The 23,401-nt window shown below is 47.5% G+C and overlaps 1 protein-coding gene across 10 annotated transcripts; it reads left to right on the top strand.

Moving 5' to 3' along the window:
• The first annotated feature begins 2 nt into the window (after window positions 1-2).
• Window positions 3-23,401, top strand: LIG3 (DNA ligase 3). 10 transcript variants are annotated; one of them, XM_033184182.1, is made up of 21 exons: window positions 30-132; window positions 966-1,042; window positions 2,490-3,043; window positions 5,629-5,772; window positions 8,789-8,989; window positions 9,835-9,986; window positions 10,539-10,705; window positions 10,859-10,936; window positions 11,409-11,577; window positions 13,161-13,316; window positions 14,957-15,088; window positions 15,459-15,538; window positions 16,622-16,709; window positions 17,096-17,173; window positions 17,477-17,600; window positions 18,174-18,316; window positions 18,655-18,729; window positions 19,864-20,010; window positions 20,520-20,715; window positions 21,278-21,399; window positions 22,867-23,401. In XM_033184182.1, exons 3-21 carry the CDS (start codon window positions 2,494-2,496, stop codon window positions 23,098-23,100), a joined length of 3,036 nt encoding a protein of 1,011 aa, XP_033040073.1. In that variant the 5' UTR covers window positions 30-132; window positions 966-1,042; window positions 2,490-2,493; the 3' UTR covers window positions 23,101-23,401. The 10 variants fall into 10 exon arrangements, 9 of the variants coding, with proteins under 9 accessions (XP_033040074.1, XP_033040069.1, XP_033040077.1 ...); XM_033184180.1 differs by having other exon boundaries at window positions 2,478-3,043; XM_033184183.1 differs by lacking the exon at window positions 966-1,042 and having other exon boundaries at window positions 3-132; window positions 2,478-3,043; window positions 8,792-8,989.

The following is a 23,401-nucleotide window of genomic DNA, read 5'->3' as shown; positions in this document are numbered from 1 at the left end:
TGCGCCTGCGTGCTGCCTCCAGCTCAAGGACCCGGATTTAAAGAGACAGGAGCTCCAACCGTCGTGGGCTGCCGGCTGCCTGTAGTGAGCTAGTCCCGAGGCCTGCGGTGAGCGCCGGAGCTGGAGAGGCAGGTGAGGAGCGGCGCGGCGGGGCCCGGCGTGGGGAAGGCAGCGGGCCGGGGCGGGGAGCTCGGCGCGGCCAGGGAGCCAGCCCCCCGGCTCCTCCCCCGCCCGCCTGCGGAGCCCCGGGGCACACCCTCCGTGACGTGGCGGCCCTCCCGGGAGCCCAGGGGGAGGCTCGCGGCTCCCCGGGACCCCCACGGTGCCGCGTGAGGCGGGGAAGCCGGCGCCGGGCCGTGCGCCCTGGGGAACCCACGGGGCCTTCTCGTATCCCGGCCCGGCGTGCGTCCTCCTGCGCTGAAGCGGGCGCGCTCGGGTGGGGCTCTGGGAGCCTTAATCACTTCCCTCCTGCGTCCCGGACCCGGTGGAGAAGCGATCTTTTCTGCCTCGCCGGGGTTCGCGGCCTACTCCGCCCGCCCCACTGTCCCCGCCATTCTCCGACAGCGGCGCGGGAAGCTCTTGGAGAAAAGCGGCGGCGGCCAGGCCTCAGCGATTTCCTTCTCGGGCCTCTGGGCTGCAGCCGTTGTGAGGGTACGGAACAAGGGACAGACGGGTTTCCTCAAAGCTGCATTGTGCCTCCTCGTGGCCCAGCGCCTCCCGAGCCTCCCTCAAGTCCACTCCTTTCATAATTGGGGCCCTAGGTTGCTCTGCAAATTGATCTTCTAGGGAAAGTGTTGAAACTCACTTGTTCTGACCTCCTTTTATGGGTCTGCCGTACTTCCACCCACCTCACCTCTGTGGTTCTTAAACTTTGAGCGTTATATAGCCCTTTGTGAATGTCACGAAAGTGATAGACCTCCAAATATCCGTGCATTTTCGAATGTACATTTTGTATACATTTTTAGAGAGTTCAGAACCGCCTCCCTCCCCCACAACCAGCTCATTCATGGATTCCTTGTAATTTTCCCAACTACCCTGTGAGGTAGGTATTTTTTACCCTATTTTAGAAATAAGAAAACAGATGCAGATAAATTAAGTTTTCTCCGAGGTAACAGTCGGTAAACTGTACGGTCAGACTTGCACTCCCATCCCGTATTCCAGGTCCACTAGCTTTCCTTCACACCATGTTGCACTACAGTAAGCAAAGCCTGCTTTTTATAACATGATAGCAATTTTGCTTCACAGATTGTGCAGACAACATAATTCCAGTATACTTAAAACTAGGACTATAAAATGCTTTAGAAAACATGAATATAGGAAGATGCTGATATAATCTTTTTCCATTTGGATTGATTTATGAGTTCCTGTGAGTCTTACTGCCCGGTTACTTCAGCACTCTCTGATTCAAGTTGCTGAATTATAAACAGGTTAATTGCACATCGGGAGCCTCTTCTTGAAAGATGACAACTTCACCGATCATGATAGGAGCTGACGTTAATCAGTGAGAGCTCTTGCTGTGTGCCCAACTGTTTTAAGGGTTTTACTCTTAGAACAGCTATTTGAGTTAGGTCCCATAATTAGTCACATTTTACAGATGAGGAAGCTCAGAAACAGAGGTAAGTAACCTATCAAAGTTATACAGCTGGTAAGTGGCCGAGTTAGGATTTGAACTCGGGCAGTCTGATTCCAGGCTCTACTTAGTTGTCTCTCAATATAGGGATTCTAACTCAATTCCAAATCTGTATAGTGGCTTGATTTCTGAGGATAGTGTATGTGTTAAACTTCACAATAAAAGCTTCATGAATGTAATGTAATTTTTACTGGTGATTAAAAAGAAACTTCAGGACCGGGCGCAGTGGCTCACGCCTGTAATCCCAGCACTTTGGGAGGCCAAGGCAGGCGAATCACCTGAGATCGGGAGTTGGAGACCAGCCTGACCAACATGGAGAAACCACGTCTCTACTAAAAATACAAAAAAAAAATAGCTGGGCATGGTGACGCATGCCTGTAATCCCAACTATCTGGGAGGCTGGGACAGGAGTATCATTTGAACCCTGGAGGAGGAGGTTGCAGTAAGCCGAGATTGCCCCATTGTACTCCAGCCTGGGCAACAAGAGTGAAACTCCACCTCAAAAAAAAAAAAAAAAAGAAACTTCCGGATCTTGTAATACTTAAAGGTCATCATCCATTATAAGTATCATATGTTGCTGATGACCTAAAAAGAGCTTTTATGTTATTTGGATTTTCTTCATTGTGATTTACTAGATGTACATGTGTGCATTAGATAATTGAACACCCTTTTGCGAGCTGGCTTTTCCTGTATCAGAACTCTTTCATGCTGTAGAGTAGACAATAAATGTAATACTTTGGAAAGTGTTTGATTAGTCGTCATGGACTATATAAGAGGCTGGCCTTTGGAAAATTGGAAGCCTATCTCTTTGTTTATATCTTTTTTTTTTTTTTTTTTGGCCTCCTAGCCTTTCATGCAGCTATATGTCTTTGGCTTTCATCAAGATCCTCTTTCCACAAACCCTCCGTGCACTCAGCCGAAAAGAACTGTGCCTATTCCGAGAACATCACAGGCCAGATGTAAGACAATTCAGCCAGTGGTCAGAAACAGATCTGCTTCATGGACACCCCTTCTTCCTGAGAAGAAAGCCTGTTCTGTCATTCCAGGGAAGCCATCTAAGGTCACGTGCCACCTGCCTTGTTTTCTTGCCAGGGTTGCATGTGGGACTCTGCAGTGGCCCCTGTGAGATGGCTGAGCAACGGTTCTGTGTGGACTATGCCAAGCGTGGCACAGCTGGCTGCAAAAAATGCAAGGAAAAGATTGTGAAGGGCATATGCCGAATTGGCAAAGTGGTGCCCAATCCCTTCTCAGAGTCTGGGGGTGATATGAAAGAGTGGTACCACATTAAATGCATGTTTGAGAAACTAGAGCGGGCCCGGGCCACCACAAAAAAAATCGAGGCCCTCACAGAGCTGGAAGGCTGGGAAGAGCTGGAAGATAATGAGAAGGAACAGATAACCCAGCACATTGCAGGTAAGGTAGAAAACACTGCTTTCCCATCTTACTGGTGCTGACAGAAAGAGGGATAAGGAGTTCAATTGCTTGCTTTCTCTTTTTTTTAACTTTGTTTTTTTAGAGATGGGGTCTCACTCTGTTGCCCAGGCCAGTGTGTAATGTCGCAGTCATAGCTCACTGCAGTCTTGCACTGCCAGACTCAAGTCATCCTGACTTAGCCTCCCAAGCAGTTGGGATTACAGGCGCAAGCCACCATGCCCGGCCTTTAACGTTTTATTTGGAAATAATTTTAAATTCACTGAAGTGTTGCAAGATTAAAAAGAGTACAAAGAACATTCATATTCCTTTTATCCATATTTACCAATTAACATTTTACTGTATTTGCTTTATCATATTTGTTCATGTGCTCTCTCTCTTTACACACACACACACACCTGCATGCTTTCACTTTAAACCATTTAAGAATAAGTTGCATACATCATGGCCCTTTAAAATTCTTCAGTGTATATACCTTGAGAATAGGATATATGACCATTATGTGACTACAATACAGCTATCATCTTCAGAAAATTTGTCCTTTATATAATACTTTAATCTACCATCTGTATACTGTTTTGTCAATGGATTGAGTCATACCTTCAATAGCTTTTTTTCCTGCAGTATGGAATCCCAGTTTAGGATCACATCAGATGTTGCATTTAGTTGTATTTCTTTGGCATCCTTTAATCTGAAAAATTTCCGTAGTCTCTCTTTTAGACATTGATATTTTGGAAGAATAGAGTACCGATTACTATCCTCTTTTATTTTTTTCCTGTAGCATACAATTCATTACTGTACTTAACTAATTTGATACTTAATTGTCTCATATTTGGCCAATTAGGAACCCCTTTACACTGTCCTCTGTGTCCTGTATACCCTCATTACTTTTTAAAATATACTTCTTTACTTTGGGTATAGCAGGATGCTTTTAGTCTTATCCTATATGTATCCTTCCCCAGCCCTGAAATTCGCAATTTCTCTGGGGAGTACAGATTTCTGTTAGTGGGAAATGGTATTAAAGAATAAAACCTGGATGCTATGTGTCCACATTGTCATGGGCTATCTGTTTCTTTCTTTCTTTTTTTTTTTGAGACAGAGTCTCATTCTGTGGCCCAGACTGGAGTGCAGTGGCACTATCTTACTGCAACCTTTGCCTTCCAGGTTCAAGTGATTCTCCTGTCTCAGCCTCCCAAGTAGCTGGGACTACAGGCATATAACACCACACTCGGCTAATTTTTGTGTTTTTAGTAGAGACAGGGTTTTACCATGTTGGTCCGGCTGGTCTTGAACTCCTGACCTCAAGTGATCTGTCCACCTTGGCCTCCCAAAGTGCTGGGATTACAGGTGTGAGCACCCAGCCATGGCGTGTCTGTTTCTAAGCCCTTTCAGCAGACAGAGCTAGAAAATACATGCATGTAAAATTCATACCTATATATGGCTATATAACATGTTTACATGTACACGCATATTTACATATGTATATTTTAGAATTTATGCCAATACCTCCAAATCCAATTAGTCCTCTTTGACCTTCAGCGTCTGTAAAATAATGTTCATATCTTCTTTTTTTTTTTTTTTTGAGACGGAGTCTCACTCTGTCGCCGGGGCTGGAGTGCAGTGGCCGGATCTCAGCTCACTGCAAGCTCCGCCTCCCGGGTTCACGCCATTCTCCTGCCTCAGCCTCCGGAGTAGCTGGGACTACAGGCGCCCGCCACCTCGCCCGGCTAGTTTTTTGTATTTTTTAGTAGAGACGGGGTTTCAGTGTTAGCCAGGATGGTCTCGATCTCCTGACCTCGTGATCCGCCCGTCTCGGCCTCCCAAAGTGCTGGGATTACAGGCTTGAGCCACCGCACCCGGCCCATATCTTCAACTTTGTTCTGGTCACCGTAGGAAGACAGTTAACAATAGCTCTAAAAATGGGTATCTGTCCTTGTTCTTTGAAAGGAAAAAAGACTTCCAGGAAGGAAAATTTACTTCCCATATACTTTATTCTCAGGCTCCCCATCCCACCTTGCACTGCCTTAGCTATTGGCCTCAGCCTTTGTTACTTCTTGACCCATCTCTCATTTGGAGGAAGAGAAATATAGGTAGAGTTCATGACTCAGATAATTAAGCAGCTGGAAATTTTCCTTCCTATGCTACATTGACATGCTCCGTGATCCTCATTTACGTTTTATTCATCTCTAAATTGAAGCTAATTCTGTGGGGTTGGCGTTCCCTAAGTTTTATCCATCAAACTATGATTTCTGATTTCCCCCAAATTGTTATTTCTAGAGACTTATATATGGGATAAGAAGTGGAGAATGTTGATGAAAATTTAAGTTACTAATAGAGGTAAATGGCAACTGGATCTTTTGTCTCCAGAATATCCTTCCCTCCTCTCCCTGTAATACCCTATTACCTACTACCCCCACTCAAAAACTACCAACCACCAGCCAGCCTTGGGCTAGTGCTAGGGTAGTGACTTAACAGGCAAGACTCTAGAAGCTGTTGATAGATTCTTTGGATGTTTTTTCAGAGATCTTTCACTGAAGGATATTTTATCTTCTTTTGTGATCCTACAGATCTGTCTTCTAAGGCAGCAAGTACACCAAAGAAGAAAGCTGTTGTCCAGGCTAAGTTGACAACCACTGGCCAGGTGACTTCTCCAGTGAAAAGCGCCTCATTTGTCACCAGTAACAATCCCCGGAAATTTTCTGGCTTTTCAGGTAAGATAGGTTAGGGCTACTTTAGCTGTTATAGTGCTGCTTTTATTTTGTATTCTACTTAGGATTCTGACTAAGAGTGAAAATTCTGTGCTATCTCATCTCATAAATAATTTGCTTCTGTCTGAGCAGAAACAGGTAATGGCTAAGGCTAAGCCTTCCACTTGATTTTTATGTTTGTTTGTTGGTTGGTTTTTGGGTTTTTTTTGAGATGAAGTCTTGCTCTGTCATCCAAGCTGGAGTGCAGTAGTGCATTCCCAGCTCATTGCAACCTCCACCTCCTGGGTTCAAGTGATTCTCCCACCTCAGCCTCCCAAGTAGCTGAGATTACAGGCACCTGCCACCACGCCTGGCTAATTTTTGTATTTTCAGTAGAGATGGGGTTTCACCACGTTGGCCAGCTTGGTCTTGAACTCCTGACCTCAGGTGATCCACCTGCCCCAGCTTCCCAAAGTGCTGAGATTGCAGGCGTGAGCCACTGTGCCTGGCCAGCATTCCACTTGTATAGCATTTCTTTCTATACTTTAACCTCTATTGCTGCAGAAAGATTTGTTTTGTCAAGACTTTTTCCCCTTAAAATAGTTACCTGGGTCAGACAGAGATTATTAGAACCTGTCTTTTACTTCCATGTGTTTTGATAATGAAGGAATTTTGAGAAATTGTATCCCTGAATATGCCTAGAGATGAAAATATGGAAGAAGGGAGATGTCATGCATGGATCTCCCTTCTTGATTCTTACAACTACTTGTTCAAAACACTGGAACTTTATGGAACACAAAGGAAGGAAAAAAAGATCTGAAGGATATTGCTATTTGTTGGGAGGCAGTACAGCCTAGGGATGAAGCTTGCAGACTTTGGAATCAGTGAGCTCTGGGTTCAAATCCCATCTTCTAAAGGGGAGGACTGTGGCTATTATTTGTATATTCTTTGTAGGACGGATGAACAATAAAGTGTTGTTTCCTTTTCTCTTCACTATAATACACACATGCACACACGTGTATACACACATATATAGTTTCTTTTATATAAAATATGGAATTGCTGTTTCATAGGGATTCAGGAAGACTTTGCTGGGGCATGTGGTGTAGATGGGAGTTGAGAAGATCAGGATCATTTATTGGCCTTACGTAAACAGACAGCGTTGGACTAGGGGCTTTTACATGTGTAGTTTCATTTGCTCTTCAGTTAACCCTAGACAGTACTTTTATTTAGGAAGTACTTTTTATTAGGCCCTTTTTATGACTGAGAAAGTTGAAGTTCAGGGTTATCATGGAGTTAGTATTTGCACTGAAGTCTGACTCCAGTACCTGTGCTCTTTTATACTGTGTTGCTGCATTTATTGTTTGGAGACATTCTTGTGATTGACTCAGTTGAAGAAAATAAATAAAGCCAAACCACCTGGCCTTATTTTATAAGTCATTTGGAGATTGAAAGACATTGTATGTGATTGAAAGAAGCCTAGACCTGAGGTCAGAAGACTTGGGTTCTGGTCCTTGACAGCTCAGATCCCTGAGCACGTCCTTACCTCTCTTCAGCCTCTGTCTATGAAGCAGCAGTGGCCTCTCCTACCATAGTGTTATGTACAGGGTGCTATGGGAGCATAGGCAGCAATATATAGATTACTTTCCCCTCTGCTTCCTTGAGGTTGTATATTTATTTGTTTAAGCTTCATCATATCTCCATGCCTCATTTACCCCATAGTGTTCTCATGAGGACTGTAAGAGATAACGTTGCAAAAACGGTGCCTGGCTCTATAGGATTTTTATTATTTTAAAATTCTGAGGTTGGTTTGTTTGTCGTTTGCTGGTAGGCCAAAGATAGAGAAGAGTCCAGGTGATGCGAAGGACAGCATGTTTCTGGAAGGGCTCCGGTGTTGGGGATGGAATTTGAGAGGAGTTGAGAGAAACAGTGTTTTAGTTCTTGCAACTTGGTTGAACATTGACACTTTGGAGATTTTGTCCCTTAAAATCGTATTTAGATTCCGTATCAGAGATGAGGATGGATTTATAATTTACAAAGCCCAGACAAGAAGCAGCGTACAACAGCAGTTAGCTTGGTAATGGCTCTGCCACAAGCTTGCAAATAAAATTTGCTTTGTAAATGGTCACAAGGTGATCGATGAGTTGCGCATAGTTATTTTTAAGCGTCTGGAGGAAAGCCCTGCCCCTTGACCACCTTTTGTAAAAATGTATTTTTTTTTATAACTGCTCCTTGGGGAGCAGGATTTTATTTTGACAATAAGAAAAGAAAGATTGAAGTGGCAAGGGGTGGAGATGTTGAGTGTACTAGTGGGATCTGACTTTCTTAGTAGTGTCTTTGTCCTGGCTCTTTCAACAAGGAAGTGGGCCAGGAAGTCATTTGCTCTTGTCAGACCTCAATCGCCTTATCAGTAAGAGACCATTGAACTAGATAATCTTTCAGGCTTCTTCCAGCTCTGACAACCTGTGATAGCAGTAATTTCACATTGACTAACATGTGCCTTGATTTCTTACTCCTTTCTCATGCCAACTTTTCTGGGGTCAGCTTTACAATTGCTCTGAGATCCTTCTGACCGCTTTATTTATTTATTTATTTATTTATTAGAGACAGGATCTTCCTATGTTGCCCAGGCTGGTCTCAAACTCCTGGGGTCAAGCAGTCCTCCCACGTTGGCCTCCCATAGTGTTAGGGTTACAGGTGTGAGCCACTGTGCCCTGCCAGTGCTGCTCATTCTTGGCGTGACTTCGGTCTTTATTCTTTTGTGAAGTGCTCACATAAAGAGATGCACATCAGTCTGGTGTTTTGCTTAGTCTAAGGAGGCCATTGCTCCTTTACCATTAATTAATAGCTGTAAGATTTGGGAAAATTATTTGGCCTCCCTTTCTTTATCTGTAAGATGGGTATAATGACATCTACCCCAAAGGTCTGTTCGGGGAGATGAAATAAAGCTAAAGTACCAGTAGAATATCTGTTAATTTCCTTCCTTCCCTTTCTTTCTTCTCAGAAAGGCAGAATGAATTCATCTCTGTTGTTTCTCCAACAGCCAAGGCCAACAACTCTGGGGGAGCCCCCTCAAGCCCCATCCCTAAGAGAAGTCTGTCTTCAAGCAAATGTGACCCCAAGCATAAGGACTGTCTGCTACGGGAGTTTCGAAAGTTATGCGCCATGGTGGCCGATAATCCTAGCTACAACACAAAGACCCAGATCATCCAGGACTTCCTGCGGAAAGGCTCAGCAGGAGGTGTGGCATGAGCATCCTGAATAGGCCTTTCCTCCAGAGAGCTCAAGGCCATGACTGCCTTCCAGGGCATGTGAGCTGTATAGTTGCCCAGGGTCCCATGCTTGGTTTAATGCTTTACTGTAGTCTGTCTTGAAATTCTTAATAATTTTGAACAAAGGGCCTCACATTTGCATTTTGCACTGTACTCCTCAAATTATGTAACCAGTTTTTTTCAGAGCACTTTGGCATCTTTCTTCCTCTCCCCTTATTCTGCTCCTAGGAGGCCAGGAGAACCCATCCTATTTGACTAGTTAGAAAATTTACTGTCCTACATATTTAATTAGGTTTTTGTGAACCATATACACAGCTTGGAATAGAATCTTCCAACTCTGTTTCTTTAATTTATCTAACAAATTGTCAATGAGCATCTGTAATGTCCTTGTCACTGGGCACCTGAAGTGAAAGTAACCACTCTGTCCAACGAGAGTTCATCTGTAGGCTAAAGGCGAGGCAGACACACAGTCCACCAGCCTCTGAACTCCATGCTGTCTCCTACTGTAGAGATATGCACAGGGTACTATAGGAGCATGGGCAGTGATATATAGATATGTTTTGGGCTCTGCTTCTTTGAGTTTGTTTGTCTATTGAGACAAAAAAATGTGACTGTGTTGCCCAGGCTGGAGTGCATTGGTGCAATCTCAGTTCACTGCAACCTCCGCCTCCTGGGCTCAAGCAGTCCTCCTGCCTCAGCCTCCCAAAGTGCTGAGATTACAGGTGTGAGCCACCTTGCCCAGTCTTCTTTGAGTTTATATATTTATGTGTTTAAGCTCTATTTCTCAAGAAGGGTTCCTTTCTTCTATCTCCAGATGGTTTCCACGGTGATGTGTACCTAACGGTGAAGCTGCTGCTGCCAGGAGTCGTTAAGACTGTTTACAACTTGAATGATAAGCAGATTGTGAAGCTTTTCAGTCGCATTTTTAACTGCAACCCAGATGATATGGCACGGGACCTAGAGCAGGTCAGAGGAAGGGGAGGGAGGGAGGGTAGGCTACATTCCAGGTGGGGTTTTGCCAAGCCAGGCACCTGCAGCCTCTTTTTTTTTTTTCTGGTTGGGACACATACTGTTTTAGGAAACTGAAACCCATTTGAGCAAGCCTTTGTTATTGGGGGAGCTGAATGTGAGGCTATAGCTGTTAATTTCGTAAGTTTCTGAGGGCGGAAACCATACCACTGCTGAACCGCAAAGGCCTGGTTCTCAAAAGTCAGAATTTGAGCCCTCTGTCCTCCTGGGGCTCTTATTCTGTACTCTTTTTTCTCGCTTGTTTTCTCCTGTAACTTGGGTTTACTAAGCTTTGGTTTGTTCGTGACTCTATCCCCGGTACCATGGCAAGTTTCCATCCCCTTCTAGGAATTGTGGATGGGCTAGTGTCTCTAAGAAGTGGGCTAGATATGTTGAGTTGGGATAGGAGCTATGATTGAAATTTCTTGATTCATCTTCAGTCCTGGGTCTTGGGGGATACACGTGGCCACCCTAGGGTTGCAGCACTGGCATTTTGGTTTTTGGAGACAGGGTGACGTGTCAGAGACAATCAGAGTCTTCTTTGAGCAGAGCAAGTCTTTCCCCCCAGCTGCCAAGAGCCTCCTTACCATCCAGGAGGTGGATGAATTCCTTCTGCGGCTGTCCAAGCTCACCAAGGAGGATGAGCAGCAACAGGTCCTGCAGGACATTGCCTCCAGGTGGGGGAGCTGCCTCCGTCAAACCGTGCCCAATGGGGATTGGGCATAGAGAGATGAATTCTCTTGGGAAGGGAAGGTTTTCTTGGGAAGGGAAGGTTCCCTTGGGGTTCCAGAGCTCTTCAAGACCAAGTTAAATGTGCCTCATTCCTCTAGGTGTACAGCCAATGACCTTAAATGCATCATCAGGTTGATCAAACATGATCTGAAGATGAACTCAGGTGCAAAACATGTGTAAGTAGCAGCTCCTCCGACCGCTCGAGCTGTCATTTGTTAGTTTCGTTTGTTCCCAACTGGTGTCAGGACTTTTGAGTCCCAATCAGGATTTGAATCCCCATTCCACTTTCTTACTTTCTGTGGGACCCTGATCTGTCACTTGACCTGTCTCTGCCTCCGTTTTCTCCTATATAAAATGGAGATAACAGTACCTTTCTCACAGAGTTGTTACAGTTGAAGTGTGGAATATGTTCATGGGTCTCTTGCCTACTCCAGCCCCTCGCTAAGGCAGCATCCACATAGGCACAGTATCTCAAAAGAGCTGAATTTTCCAAGAGTTTTCTCTCCTCTTGTAAAAATCTTTAGACAGCAGAACACAACCCCTTCCCTACAGATAAGGATTTCTCCTGTGAGGACAGATTGCTGTCCAAAGCTATAGAGTCAAACAAAGGCAGTGGTTTTGTTTCCTTGTTCCTGTACCCCTTGGCAGGTTAGACGCCCTTGACCCCAATGCCTATGAAGCCTTCAAAGCCTCGCGCAACCTGCAGGATGTGGTGGAGCGGGTCCTTCACAATGCGCAGGAGGTGGAGAAGGAGCCGGGCCAGAGACGAGCTCTGAGCGTCCAGGCCTCGCTGATGACACCTGTGCAGCCCATGCTGGTGAGGAGTGCTGCCCTGCCTCTGCTCTCCAGCCTCTCCAAGCTCCACATCCTTCGGGCTGAGATCGGATAGGGTATGAGTGTTGAGAGTGCTTGCAAATTGACTGGAGGAGTTTGGGGAAGGAAGAGGGAGGTGCAAGGGGGTATTTCTCAGTAGGAAGCGAAGGCAAAAGAGAACACAGAAGATCTAGTGGAAAGACCTGAGCCGTAGGCCCAGCTGTGCCACCAAGAAGCTGTAGAATCTTAGATGAGTGATTTAGTTTCTCTTGTCCTTCAGTCTCCTGTGTGGATGACGTCTGAGACTGCCTGAGGCATCTCCCTAGAATGGTTTTATCTGTTATCTTACCTGAAGACAGATGGAGGTATTAAGTAACCCCTGAGATTCTGTGACCTACTGCAAAGTAGATCTGGGAGTTGGTGGCAGAGCCAGGCTTCCTGTGACAGGGTGCCTTGGGAAGAGGGAGGACATGTAAGGAATGAAGGCTGACTCTGGCAGACATCATCTTGGGCCTCTGCTCATTTCATAAGAAATGGAGTTTCCTTTCCAGCGTCAGTTTTCCTGTGTGACAGGGCCCACCACATATGGTGCCATGCCTACTGTGAGATTCTTTGGATTTTTGAGTGATGTACAGTGCTTTTTTTGAAACTGTCTTGTGTGTCATGCTAAAGCCTTGGTTTAGGGTTTTATGTTTGAGATAGGGAAGTGTTCTCTCCCTGCTAGGAATGTGGGCTAGCCAGCATCAAAACAGTGAGATCTCCATCCCAGAGATGGGACTGTGGCCACCTGCCGTGGTGGCCTTTCTGACTTTTATAAAAATGCCTCCTGGCATCTGTTCTTTAGTTTGTCATTTAAAGACTGGCATGGGTTATATAGCTTAGTGGTTAACCACACAGGTTTTATAGGTGGGCCTAGATTCAAATCTCATTCTTGCCATTTGTTAGCATAACTTAAGCAAGCACCTAATCTCTCTAACCTTCAGTTTTGTTATCCAAAGATGAAAACAATGTTTGTCACAGGATGTCACATCAGGGATGAAATGAGATTATGTGTGTGAAGTACTCCCAAAATGGTAGCTATTGTTGTTGTAGTTAGGCTAGCACAGATAGGCATGTAAGTAAGCGCTCCAGTATCTGGAAACCCTGTTGTAGGGACCCCCGATCACTCACCCTGCCAGCCTCACTGTCACCTGCACTCTTTAACCTTAGCTTCACATAGACCTTTTTTACTGGGAGAACTGATGTGTTTAGGAAGAAGCCAGAGGCCCTGCAAGAGCCTGAATTATTGAGAAAAAAATTAAATCTTGTTTCACTGGGCTTTTACTTGTACAATGAAAAGCATTCATATTCCTCAAAAGGCGAGCTCCTGTGTCAGCTCTGGTGATTATTTTATAGGCAGAATACAACATTGTCCAGCCCTTTCCATTCCCAACACCTCTTCAACAGCCTTCCCTGAGCATTAATTATGGGCAGTCAGTCCCCAAGATCCAGGTCCTGCCCTCACCAACCCAATTACAAGGTCTTTGGCTGTCACTGCTTAGCAGCCCCTCATTGAAAGTCTCCAGGCTTTGCTTTCCCCACCCCAAGGCGGAGGCCTGCAAGTCCATTGAATACGCAATGAAGAAATGTCCCAATGGCATGTTCTCTGAGATCAAGTACGATGGAGAGCGAGTCCAAGTGCATAAGAATGGAGACCACTTCAGCTACTTCAGCCGCAGTCTCAAGCCTGTCCTGCCTCACAAGGTATGAGTCCCTTTCTTTCCGCCAGGACCATCTTTCCCCTTTGTGCCTCTAACAATCTCAGGGCTAGAGTCCCATAGCCATTCCAGCTGTGGTACACAATAAGGGTTTCTTTTTTATTTGTTGAATGAATTAATTGATTTATTCATTTTTGGAGTCTTCCAATAACGAAGGGCTGCTCAGCAGGGAGAGCCAAAGAGCCCTGGCTTGGGTTAGTGAGGATAGAGCTCCCTGAAACAGTGATACTTCTTTTGCCCACAGTGATGTTGGTTGGGACAGTGAGCTCACTTGGTGAGTTGCTGTGTGTCTTTTGTGTTTCCATGTCCCAGATGCTTCCCATGAGCTAGACTAAGGCTTATATACCACAGGCTATTGGGCTGTGTCATTCATTAATTTGTTCAACAATTATTTATCAGATGCTTACCCATTGTTATAGGTAGTGGGGATATGGCAGTGGAAAAACTGGACACAAGTTCTGGCCATCATGAAGTTTACATTCTGATGTAAACACAGTCTTATGGGGACATCTGGGAGCCAAATTCCTGCTCTAATCAGGGGTGGCATTTGGAACCTTACTCCTTAGGCCTTCTCCACTCCCAAGGCTACTGTGAACCTTTGGGGGTGTCTTCAGGGAAAAGCAGCTGGAACATCTGGCTCCAGTAGCTTGTGAGCAGATGGAATTCCTATCCTTGCTATCCTTTTCTTTCCTAGCCCAGATTCAGTTTTTCAGAGCCCCAGGGGGTTCAGGGGACCGTGTTGTGTGGCCCCTATGCTTACCTCAGCCTTGCCTTCCTGCTGGAGCACTGGGAACAAAGCAGACTATTTGTTTCATATGTTCAAGAGGAGGGCTAAGCAGTGGCCTCATTGTGGAGCTTTAGTGCAGGTTCACGTGTTCTGTGAAGCACTGTAAATCACTGAGGAGCTGCTTCTGGTGAGGTTGGTGTTAAATAGATACCATCTGTGACCCAGGAAGAAGTCTGAGCACACTTTTCCAGATTTAGTCCTTTCCTTAATTTTCCCTTACCCAGTGTTCACTCATCCCTTGCCTCTCCTGTGATTTGGGTTCTTAAAGGGCCAGGTTAGGGATTGAAGAGGAATGGCATGGATGTGCTGGCCTTTCCTGTTCCTGCTCTAAGCATCCTGGGTAGTGATGGCTGTGGGTTCAGGGCTCCCGCTCAAAGAAGACACTGCTCAAGTTTCCTTGTTGCACCTGAGGGAGTTCATTTCTACCTTTCTGTTTTCAAGCAGTCTGTTCTCCCCTAATCCAGTCCCCAGCCTGACAGTCACACATGTTCTGCAGTAGGCACTAATCTCTGCCCACCTACCCTCCTCCTCCTCCTCCGACAGGTTTAATCTCTCTGTTTCTTCCATTTTCCTCAAAAATTGTACCTTCTCTACAGCCCATAGAAAGTGATTCAGCATGGGCTGACATCTTCCTGGGCCTGGACAGAAGTACTGAAACAGATGGCCTCTCCCTCTTGTCCACGTGGCTCGCGAGGCCTAGCTATATGTTTTGCGCATTAGCTGGGCCTTCCACATGTTGTTCTGTATCCCATCTGGGGCCCAGGCTTTGCCCTCTATGGCATGGTTTGGGGTCCCTGCTGCCATGTCTTCCCTCACCAAAGCTCCCCTTCTACTTTCAGGTAGCCCACTTTAAGGACTACATCCCCCAGGCTTTTCCTGGGGGACACAGCATGATCTTGGATTCTGAGGTGCTTCTGATTGACAACAAGACAGGCAAACCACTGCCCTTTGGGACTCTGGGAGTGCACAAGGTACTGCCTCAAGGCCATATGTGCAAGAATGAATAAGTATGTACATGTGGCTGCACGCTGCAGTCTGAAAAGGAAGGAAATATCACTTAGTGTAGGCCTTATTCTTCGCTTCTGACCTGTTTCTGGTTTGGTTTTTTGTCTTTTGCTTTTCTCCTCAAGGGATTGGTATTGGGAACCAAGTTATAATTGGGTTGGTTTCCATTTAGCACTATCTGCTCAGTGCCCTTATGCCCCAGGGGCTTCAGAGCAGAAATAGGACTTTCTCATTCGGTGCCTTAGGGGGCCTCCAGAAGTGGACTGGTACTCCTTATTTTGTCATGCTCTGTGACTTTTGTTCTTTGTATACCTACTACCTCATTTTCCCTTACAGAAAGCAGCCTTCCAGGATGCTAATGTCTGCCTGTTTGTTTTTGATTGTATCTACTTTAATGATGTCAGCTTGATGGACAGGTGAGTTGGCTAGCATCTTTAAACCCAGAAACTGCCAGGAATCTGTTTTCATTTCCTCAATGAGGAAGATGGGGGCTTCAGGTTGGAAAGGAGGGTACAGGGAACCAGCTGGCACATACGTTTGCACTCAGGAGCTTGCCAAAGGCAATAGCAAGAGGGAGCTGAGAGGAAGCACAATTGCTACATGGTCCGCTCCCCGTTCAGTGTAAGAAAGAGCCCACATGTTGACTCCATCTCGTCTCTGAGAGCTTAAGTCACAGAAGAAACCCAAACCCCCAAAGAAGTTTCTCTACTAAAGCAAAATGGACTATTGCAGAGAAACAGACTGTGAGCATATGGGGTTTCAGTTTATTTCTCCAATGACACCCCTGGGGGCTCCAGTGGCACCCCTGGGGGCATAAGGCAGATGGTTTTCAGCTGAAACGTTTTGATTTCAGAAGAGACTGACAACAGGAAGCTCCTGATTACAGGGGAGGCTATGGGTGGGACCATCTTGGAGAGAATGAGCAGTCTTGACTTAGCTGCGTCCATATGCTTGTGCCTGAGAAACCAGTATCAGCCCTTTCCTCACTTAGAAATGTATCTCTACCCCTGTTCCTCCTGCAGCAGCCACATCCTTGATTGGGGAAGGAGAAAGAAGTAGGGAGGGAAGGAATTGGTGGGGGTAGGATTTGGGGTTTGGGTCCCGAGGCCTGTCTCAGCCTGCCTACCCAGGGGTTGGCCTTGGGACTGGGGGCAAAGCAGGGTGCGGGGGTTAAAAAAATGAGAGTTGGAGTCATTTTTCAAGTGGGACCAGAATTTATACAATCTGGGCTAGAGGCCAGTTCTCCCTTGGCTCGCTCGATGAAGTAGAAATAGGAACTACAACTATGAACTGGCTCTACGCCACAGCTCACAATTGTCCATCTTCGGTCACGATGGAGCCCTTGCAGGCCTTGACAGCAGAGCTGTTACACATGAGGTCTTTGATCCATGGCAAGCCCTTTCTTGAAGTAGCAGTTTTATCACTGTGGCCCTTCCTTCCTCAGAATTCCTAATAAGGATGGGAGGATCCCGGCCTAACCTCAGCTCTCCTGTTCTCAGGCCTCTGTGTGAGCGGCGGAAGTTTCTTCATGACAACATGGTTGAAATTCCAAACCGGATCATGTTCTCAGAAATGAAGCGAGTCACAGTAAGTGAAGACCCTACGCTAGGCAGTGTCCTAGAAGTTTGAACGCAGGGCAGAGAACTCCTTGAGTCAACTGCAAGTGGAAGAATAAATCTTAATGTCTTACGGAGCCTCCTGATAATGTTTGCATTTGACTGTTGTATATGTTGTCTGCTAGTCTTCACCCAGCAGGGTAGGGCATGGAAATCCTTCCTAGGTAAGCCCCCTGTGTTTCAAAGCCACAGCAGCCCTCTCATTGGAATGAGAAGCAACCTGCTTCTAACCCTTTGTCCCTTATATTCAAGTAAGGGTGTTTCCATTGGGCACTTAAGTAGTGTGTGAAAAGGAACAACCCCCCTCACTACCTTCTCCACTTTCACACCAACTTCCGCATCTCTCTTGTCCCTCAGAAAGCTTCGGACTTGGCTGACATGATAACCCGGGTGATCCGGGAGGGATTGGAAGGGCTGGTGCTGAAGGATGTGAAGGTAAGGTGGACCTGCTTGCTTTCTCCTATCGACTCACTCACAGCCCTCTCCCCTGAGCCTTTCCAGCCCTGACCAGGAGATGGCGGTGGCAGCCTGCAGTGGTTGGGGTGGCTGCTGGGGAAGCCTTTCCAGGGTGTGGGCAGATATGTCCTGGATCTGGAGGGCTGATTTGTGTGTCTCCTGTAGTGCCTGGAGCCTGAGGGAGGGGCACTGGGCTAGATCTGGTGTGTAGCAGTGAAGGGGTGAACCCATCCTCATGGAGTTGCCTTTCTACTCTGTGGTCTCTCTTTTGCTTCACCTCAGGGTACATATGAGCCTGGGAAGCGGCACTGGCTGAAAGTGAAGAAAGACTATTTGAACGAGGGGGCCATGGCCGACACAGCTGACCTGGTGGTCCTTGGGGCCTTCTATGGGCAAGGGAGCAAAGGTCAGGGTGGCTTCTGCCCACTGGGATGGTACTGTTTTAGAAGACATCGCTTGAGATACAGGCTGGCCTTGTTACTGGCTTGATCTGCCAGCATGGCCAGTCATGACTTCCGAAGTCCTAGGATCTGGGGCCCCAAGCTGGCCTGCTTACTTGGTTAGGGAGAAGTCAGAATAGAGTACCCTATGCTAGCCTAGCAGAAGGACGCTTACCACCAATTATTTTGTCAGGACCTGACAGCTTTCTCCTCAGGGAAAATCTCTTTCCTGACTGGAGAGGAAGCTGCAGTCTGAGGAACTAATACTTTTAAGCAGTCTATCATGTGTCCAACACAATTCAACGCCCCACAGCCCAACACGTTGGGTATAATTATCCCTAATTTACAAAAGAGGAAATTGGGGCTTACATAGGTTAAAATTACACAGCTAGTAAGAGGTAGCTCCGAGAGGTAAACTCTGGCACTCTTGACGGCTGGGACCCAGGTCCTCTCCCTGGCCCCGGGCTCCCTCTTCTGGGCTCTTCGGGCTGGCAGAGATGGCTCCTCCAACCCACACTCATCTCACACTCCCCTCCCAGGCGGCATGATGTCAATCTTCCTCATGGGCTGCTACGACCCTGGCAGCCAGAAGTGGTGCACAGTCACCAAGTGTGCAGGAGGCCATGATGACGCCACGCTTGCCCGCCTGCAGAAGGAACTAGACATGGTGAAGATCAGCAAGGTGAGGAAGGGACTTGGTTGACCCTGGCCTCTGGACTGGCCATGATCACTGAGACAGAGGCTGTGCTTTGGGGATTACGGGTATTGTTTATCTGTCTCCCCAGAAAGAAGGGTTGCAGCTTGCTCAGGGGAGCAGGATTAGGCCTTAAAATCTCTGAATGCCTTCCTTGTGGAAAATGGCTTGCATGCCTCTAGGTCATAGCCACTCTGGGCTGGGAGGATCACATTGCTCAAGAGTCAGCTGTTTAAGTGGCTTCTTATAATCTCATTACCAGGAGAAGGGATTTAAGCCTTGATCCAGGTTGGGAACAGCCCAAAATAGCATCTTTTCTCCTGTAGGACCCCAGCAAAATACCCAGCTGGCTGAAAGTCAACAAGATCTACTATCCTGACTTCATCGTCCCAGACCCAAAGGTATCAACTCAATGGCTTGGGGTCTTCCAGCCCATAGAATTAGCTGGCAGGTTCTCTAGTGCCATAGAGAATCCATCTCACCTCGCTGAAAGTCCACCCAGGGATGGGGATCTGGATTTCCAGCCAAGTAATAGGCACAGGGACAGCCGGACAACTCTGAGGAATTTTGAATAGAATTCTTTCTGCAATACAATTGCTTTTTAAAAAGAGAGAGAGAAGAAGAAGAGACTACCTATCCACTCAGCGCAAAGGGTGTGTTCTAGAAGTAATCTGGCCCAATCCCTTCTTGTACTGACCAAGAAAGAGACCTAGAGAACAAACAGGACTTCCCTAAGGTTATTCGGCAGCAGCAGCAGCAGAACTGGGACCCAAGTTTCCCAGCTGCTAGCCAAAGCCTTCTTTGGTTTTTTGTTTGTTTGTTTTTGTTTTTTGTTTTGTTTTGAGACGGAGTTTCACTCTTGTTGCCCAGGCTGGAGTGCAATAGCACGATCTTGGCTCACCACAACCTCCGCCTCCCGGGTTCAAGCGATTCTCCTGCTTCAGCCTCCCAAGTAGCTGGGATTACAGGCATGTGCCACCACAGCCGACTAATTTTGTATTTTTAGTGGAGACGTGGTTTCTCCATGTTGGTCAGGCTGGTCTTGAACTCTTGACCTCAGGTGACCTGCCTGCCTCAGCCTCCCAAAGTGCTGGGATTACAGGCGTGAGCCACTGCACCCGGCCACCTTTTTGGTTTTAACTGTTCTGTATTGCTTCTAGCTGGGTGGGAGATCCCCTTTTTTTTTTTTTTTTTTTTTTTTTGAGACAGGGTCTCACTCTGTTGTCCAGGCTGGAGTGCAGTGGCAAGATCTCTGATCACTGCAGCCTCCGTCTCCCAGGTTCAAGCAGTTCTCCCACCTCAGTCTCCCAAGTAGCTGGGATTACAGGGGTGTGCCACCACGCCCAGCTAATTTTTGCATTTTTAGTAGAGGTAGAGTTTTACCATGTTGGCCAGGCTGGTCTCAAACTTCTGACCTCAGGTGATCCACCCGCCTCGGCCTCCCAAAGTGCTGAGATTACAGGCATGAGCTACCACACCCAGCCACTGATACTATCTTCTTAACCAGTGATGACCTGCTGACTTACTCCTGACAGAAAGCTGCCGTGTGGGAGATCACAGGGGCTGAATTCTCCAAATCGGAGGCTCACACAGCTGATGGGATCTCCATCCGATTCCCTCGCTGCACCCGAATCCGAGATGATAAGGACTGGAAATCTGCCACTAACCTTCCCCAACTCAAGGTAGCAGCTCTTAGGCTGTATGTGTATTCTCCACCCCACTGTCCAGGCCTTGGAGCCTTGGGCATCTGGACCATTCACATGTCCTCTGTCTTCTCTTTTCCCCCATTCTCCTGTGGCAGAGCAAGGAGGGCAATTAGAGAGGGAGACAAACTGCTGCTGGGCCAGGGGCACAGCACTAGACCTCCTTCTCCCTCCATCTCTGAGCAGAGAACCTTGCATTTGCGAGGCCCCACTGAGCAGCCCTTGGTCTGGGGTATAAGAGTTTGCTCCTGTTGCCCAAGCCTTCAGTCCCTGCTTCACTGTACTGAGAACAATGATTTGTACCCTGATTACTCAGGCTATAGGGCCACACTTTGGAATGGTACCAAGGAAGCCAACTCCTTTTCCTTGTTCTTTATCGTTCTCACATCTTTGTTCTCACATGCACCTAAAACACACCACACACATCACCTCTGAGGCCAGTCTGGGAAGGCAATAAAACCCTCTGACATTGTCCCTCCCCACCTCAGGAACTGTACCAGTTGTCCAAGGAGAAGGCAGACTTCACTGTAGTGGCTGGAGATGAGGGGAGCTCCACTACAGGGGGTAGCAGTGAAGAGAATAAGGGTCCCTCAGGGTCTGCTGTGTCCCGCAAGGCCCCCAGCAAGCCCTCTGCCAGTACCAAGAAAGCAGAAGGGAAGCTGAGTAACTCCAACAGCAAAGGCGGTAAGGATAGGGAGGGGCTGGGATGGTGAAGAGGGTGGTGTGAGGGGCAGAGATTCAAGGGCAGGGCCGCAGTCTCACATTCCAGCCCTGAGATCTCATGATTATCTATGTCCACTGCAGTGGAATGGACTGCATTCCTGGTGTGTGTCCAGCCATGGGCCAGAGACCCTTCTGCTGGGCACCCTATATCTGCTCAGCAAACCTGAATGGAGCAGTACCCTGGCGACAGCCAGTCTGACCAGGGAATAAGCTACCTTTGAGCTAAAGGGCTTAGCTGATAACTCTTCACCCCCCTCTCACCTATGCGCATAGCAGAGAAAGGCCCTGGTCCTTCCCATTACTGCCCCTGACTGCAGGGAGCATTATCAGCAATCCCTACCCTCTTAGTTCTTTTGTATCTTATGTTTTTTTAGAGACAGGGTCTCACTCTGTCATCCAGGCTGGAGTGCAGTGGCACGACCATAGCTCACTGCAGCCTCAAACTCCTGGGTTCAATTGATCCTCCCGAGTAGCTGGGACTGTAGGTTGCACCACCACGCCCAGCTTCCTCTTTGTCCTTCAGGCAACATGCTGACTGCAAAGCCTTCTGCTGTGAAGGTGGGAGAGAGGCTGGCCATGAAGTCTTCTCCAGTGAAAGTAGGGGAGAAGCGGAAAGCTGCTGATGAGACCCTGTGCCAAACAAAGGTGAGGGTAAAAACAGCAACACACCACGTGGGCCAGTTTAGCCCAGGTTGTGTTCCTAACCCTCTGCACAAGAAGTTTGAAAGAGGATGAGCAAAGGTGTTTGGGGAACATTGGCTAAACCTCTTCCCTCCCTGCCGCCGCTCCTGTCGTGGGCAGGGTCAGCAGTGCTGCTGCTCACCCTGTGTCCTCTTGTTGCCTTGCAGAGGCGGCGAGCCAGTGAGCAGAGAGGAAGGAGAACTGTGCCAGCAGGCAGGAGATAGAACAGCCCGGCCTAGCCAGGAGAGACTGCAGGGACTTACTCAGCTGCTGGCCCCAAGTCAAAATTTACATTAAATGGGAAATCCCAGTCTGGGTGTGGGAATGCAGCATTGTGAGTTTGTGGTCAGGCTGGAAGCAGGTCCAGCGAGCAATAAGAAGGGGAGAGGGCACTGGCTTGGTGACTCTCCTCCCACCTGAGGAACCTTTTCCCTTTTACACTTACTTGTCAGTCTTGGGTTTGGCAACATCTCCTGAGCATTTTTTTTTTTTTTCCTCAAGTCTGGCTCTGTTGTGCAGGCTGGAGTGAAGTGGTGCAATCTCAGCTCACTGCAACCTCCGCCTCCCGGGTTCAAGCGATTCTTCTGCTTCAGCCTCCCGAGTAGCTGGGAGTATAGGCATGTGCCACCATGCCCAGCTAATTTTTGTATTTTTAGTAGAGACGGGGTTTCACCATGTTGGTCAGGATGGTCTCGAAGTCCTGACCTCAAGTGATCCGCCTGCCTCGGTCTCCCAAAGTGCTGGGATTACAGGCATGAGCCACCACACCTGGCCTCTTTTGAGCACTTTCTGATGCCAAGAACTAGGTTTAATACTGGCTCAACTCTGGGGGGAGCTGATGGCTCAAAGGGCAGATAGAGAAGTAAACATAATTTACACCCATGTCATCACACCCCCACTCTCCCCACCGCCATCCAGGAGTAAGCATAGAAGTCTGACAACTCAGGTCCTGAACTCGGTCCCCAGCAGACCTGTAGAAACCTTTCCCCTCTCTCTTCCCAGCCTGAAGTCCTTGAACCCATTGAGAGTAGTAAGCAGGACTTCTGACCCCTCAGTCTAGCAGGTTGTACAGAGTAGACTGCTTGGTCTCAGGGGACATCACTGAATCTGGGGGCACTGAGTCAGAGCTAGCTCTGCCTGCCCACCATGACTGGGTGGCTCTTATACACATATACTCTTCCCATCTCCAGGTCCCAGATGTCAAGGCCCATCCCCTCTCCTTTTCCCCTAGGCAGGGATGGAGGGGCATGTCAGTCTTGTATAATTTGGAGTGACTGGAGGGGTGGGGTTGTTGATGCATGGTATTCCAGTAAACTCCTCTGCTTGTGTCCTAACTCCAGGCTCCCTCATTCTGTCCTGGGCTTATCTGGGTGAAGACCCATCTGTACCCAATGTAGGTCTGACCCCACTGTGACCTCTCTGCATTTGCAGGTACTGCTGGACATCTTCACTGGAGTGCGGCTTTACTTGCCACCCTCCACACCAGACTTCAGCCGTCTCAGACGCTACTTTGTGGCATTCGACGGGGACCTGGTACAGGAATTTGATATGACCTCAGCCACGCATGTGCTGGATAGCAGGAACAAGAACCCTGCGGCCCAGCAGGTCTCCCCAGAGTGGATTTGGGCATGTATCCGGAAACGGAGACTGGTAGCTCCCTGCTAGGTTTGCTGTCTTCCCTCTCCCTCAGGCCATACTCTCCTTTACCATACTACTGGACTGGACTCAGGCTGGAGGCAGGTAGACACAGTATAGGGGGAATGGGCTTGCTTCTCCCAAACCCACCAGTTCTCCACGGTCTCTTCTGGACCAGGAATGAGTTGCTGTGGGTGCCACAACTGAAGTCAGTTTCTCTTGCTGGGTTTAAATAGATCTTTCAGATCTGGGTGCTGGGTTTGCCATCTTTTTGTTTTCTTTGAAAAGCAGCTTAGTTACCTTTTTTATAAATAAAATATCTTGCAGTTGT

The sequence above is a fragment of the Trachypithecus francoisi genome, unplaced genomic scaffold, assembly GCF_009764315.1.
Source record: "Trachypithecus francoisi isolate TF-2019V2 unplaced genomic scaffold, Tfra_2.0 Lachesis_group20, whole genome shotgun sequence".
Classification (NCBI taxonomy): domain Eukaryota; kingdom Metazoa; phylum Chordata; class Mammalia; order Primates; family Cercopithecidae; genus Trachypithecus; species Trachypithecus francoisi.
Note: the sequence above shows the minus strand (reverse complement) of the source record. Positions and strands in the feature narration are given on the sequence as shown.

Coding starts and splice junctions, on each gene's coding strand:
- LIG3 (XM_033184178.1), top strand. CDS start 2,494: ATGTCTTTGGCTTTCATCAAGATCCTCTTTCCACAAACCCTCCGTGCA. Junction 10,706..10,858: donor CTGCAGGACATTGCCTCCAG/GTGGGGGAGCTG, acceptor TCATTCCTCTAG/GTGTACAGCCAATGACCTTA. Junction 11,578..13,160: donor CACCTGTGCAGCCCATGCTG/GTGAGGAGTGCT, acceptor CCCCACCCCAAG/GCGGAGGCCTGCAAGTCCAT.